Raw genomic sequence first — 2725 nt, 5'->3', positions numbered from 1 at the left:
TTTTAATATTACACAGAATTTATATACACTAAAATAACTCAAAATTTTTAATTAATTAATAATCTCATTATTGTGAATCATTAAATAAATTCCTAATGTTAAATACACAAATAGAAAGAAAATATATAAATCAATATTATAATTCATAGTATAAATAGAAATGTGATTTTATATTGAACAATATATATAAGAAATACATATTTCATAGGTTCCAAAAAATGATATGTCATTTGTAAGATGTGCTATTTAAGAAAGTATTTACTAACAAAAAATAAATAAATTTTTTAATATTTCATTATTTTATTATGATCATGTAAATAATGTGTTATTTCAAGCATATATAAAAACTTTTCCATTATTTAATGAATTTTTTATATTAAAAAAAATATTTACTATCTCATCACAAAATATATATAATATAATTTATAGAAACACAGTGAGAACATAATATTTATTATTACAAATATTAACATATACTACAAAGATACCTATATTTTTTAAATACATAGATAAATATTTACAAATTAAATTATTTTGTACGAATACTCAATATTAAAAAATATATAAATCATCATTATTTGTAATTTCAAAAATTCGGATATAAAAAAAGAAAAACAAATAAAATCCAGATTTACTAACAAACACAACAATAATGCTTGTCATATAATAATGAAATGAATTTTGAATTTATTAAAAAAAGAATGAAAAAAAATAAATGTCATAAAATATGATATATACATAAATAAATATGAATAGCATAAATAAAATCTATTAATGTAGACATATATATAATGTAAATATAACAAAAAACTGAGCACTAATACCGTATACCCTATATTCTTAACTTTAAAACCTGAAAAATTTGTATATAACTTATAATATTATGTTACATCGCTCCTTGTTCCCACACCGAGTGTTATATTATATTAAAAAATTCATTCATTTTATTCATATGATTTAAGTATAAATAACGCAAATTAAGAAAGTTTAATTTAATAGTTTCCTATCCATTTTAATATATTATTATTGATATTACAAAATCTTTGAATATAATCCAGTTCAGTCAAAACTTTTATATTCGTAAAATTAGGTTATATATACTAATGAAATAAAAACAATAAAAACTTAAGCAAAATGTTTTATACATATATTCTAGTCAACAGAACATATTATTTTTACTCATACTTTTTCCTTATTGAGTAGATTATTAATATGATATAACTTTTATACATAAATATAACATTGATATTATATTTTAGCAAATAATATTTTATTATTTTAATGTTAGGTATCTATTTTTCTCGCATGACCTGAATTATACCAGATAACATATTTCATGTTACATCTTCCACATAAAGTATTTTATGATCCAAAATAATTAATCATATATTAAGAGAATGGCATTAATAAATGAATATTCTAATAAAAATAATTTATGGATCATACTTTCATAGTAACGTGTGACCTAATATTCACAATTTCATATATATTTCTCGTAAGCATAATAATTTTTTTTAGATATAAATATAATAGTATAACTTATGGGCATAAATATTGTACATTGAAACCACAAAAATATAAATTACAATATATTAGCATTTTATTATTCCTTAAATTTTGTAAAATATCGCTCAAAATAACACTATTTTTAAATATAATTTTTTTTTCTCTTTAGTATGAATTGGTTAAGAAATTTACTTCTTGCAAAAACATTACAGAAGGATATAATGAACAAAATGAGAACACGTATCAAACTGAATGCAATGAATCTAATGAAATTTTTTCAGATACTTCTAAATTTAATGATGAAAAAATATGCCACAAATCTATGTACTATTTAAATGAAATACAAGGGAATTATCCTGGTAAAGAAGATGCCGGTTGTATATACTTGTATTACTGGTTATATGATCATTGTAAGGAAGAATGTGAGAGCGCAGAAATAATAGATATTTATAATAATTTGATCAATAAATATGAAGACCAAAATGGTACTGTGTGCACAGAATATAAGAAAAATAATATTTCTAAATATGAATTTGACAAACTGAAAGATATATATGATCTAAATAATAAACTTGAAAGTGATGCAAATAATTCTGAATATTGCAGTAAATTCAAGAGCATATATGTGAAACGAAAGGATGAATGTGATTATAATGCACAGTCAGACTTTTGTAGTGTATTAGAAGAATATAGAAATAAATACAATGAAAAAGTAGCCACTTTACGTTCGAACACCTTTGAATACCAAATATTACCCCCCTTCAAAGGATATAATATAATAGCTTATATATATGTTCTATTAGTTTTAATATTAATAATAGTATTTCTTTTATTCGCTGTGTATAAGGTTAGTTACAATATAATTTATATTATTATGATATATAATAATTTTCATAAATAATTTGAAAATATAAAACTCATAATAACGAAACTACATTATTAATTTATATATTTATTTTAATTTTGAGTTAGTTCACAAAATTTGGTTCATTTTTGCATCGAAAAATAATAAGAAATAAATATATCCAGAGGAGTATAGATGAAGGGATAAATGCACATTATTATTCATTAATATCCAACAAAATATCAAGAGAGAGCAAATGTAATATATTATAAATTACGATAATTGTTAATATTAAATGTATAATTAATTAAAAAATATATTTTAATAAAATATAGAGATTTGCAAGGCAATTCTATGTAGAATGATTCTCTATAT

General features: G+C 20.1%; 1 protein-coding gene across 1 annotated transcript; it reads left to right on the top strand.

The window, feature by feature from the left end:
* Nucleotides 1-1435: 1435 nt before the first annotated feature.
* Nucleotides 1436-2622, top strand: PGO_004050 (variable surface protein; the record flags this gene model as incomplete). The annotated part of the gene is made up of 3 exons (XM_028691412.1): nucleotides 1436-1495; nucleotides 1676-2353; nucleotides 2479-2622. The coding sequence occupies 3 exons, from the start codon at nucleotides 1436-1438 to the stop codon at nucleotides 2620-2622; spliced, it is 882 nt and encodes a 293-aa protein (XP_028547213.1).
* Between the last annotated feature and the right edge of the window lie 103 nt (nucleotides 2623-2725).

Source organism: Plasmodium gonderi (genome assembly GCF_002157705.1).
Source record: "Plasmodium gonderi DNA, contig: Pgo-contig_646, whole genome shotgun sequence".
Classification (NCBI taxonomy): Eukaryota; Apicomplexa; class Aconoidasida; order Haemosporida; family Plasmodiidae; genus Plasmodium; species Plasmodium gonderi.
The sequence above is the reverse complement of the archived record's forward strand: the minus strand, read 5'-3'. Positions and strand labels throughout refer to the sequence as shown.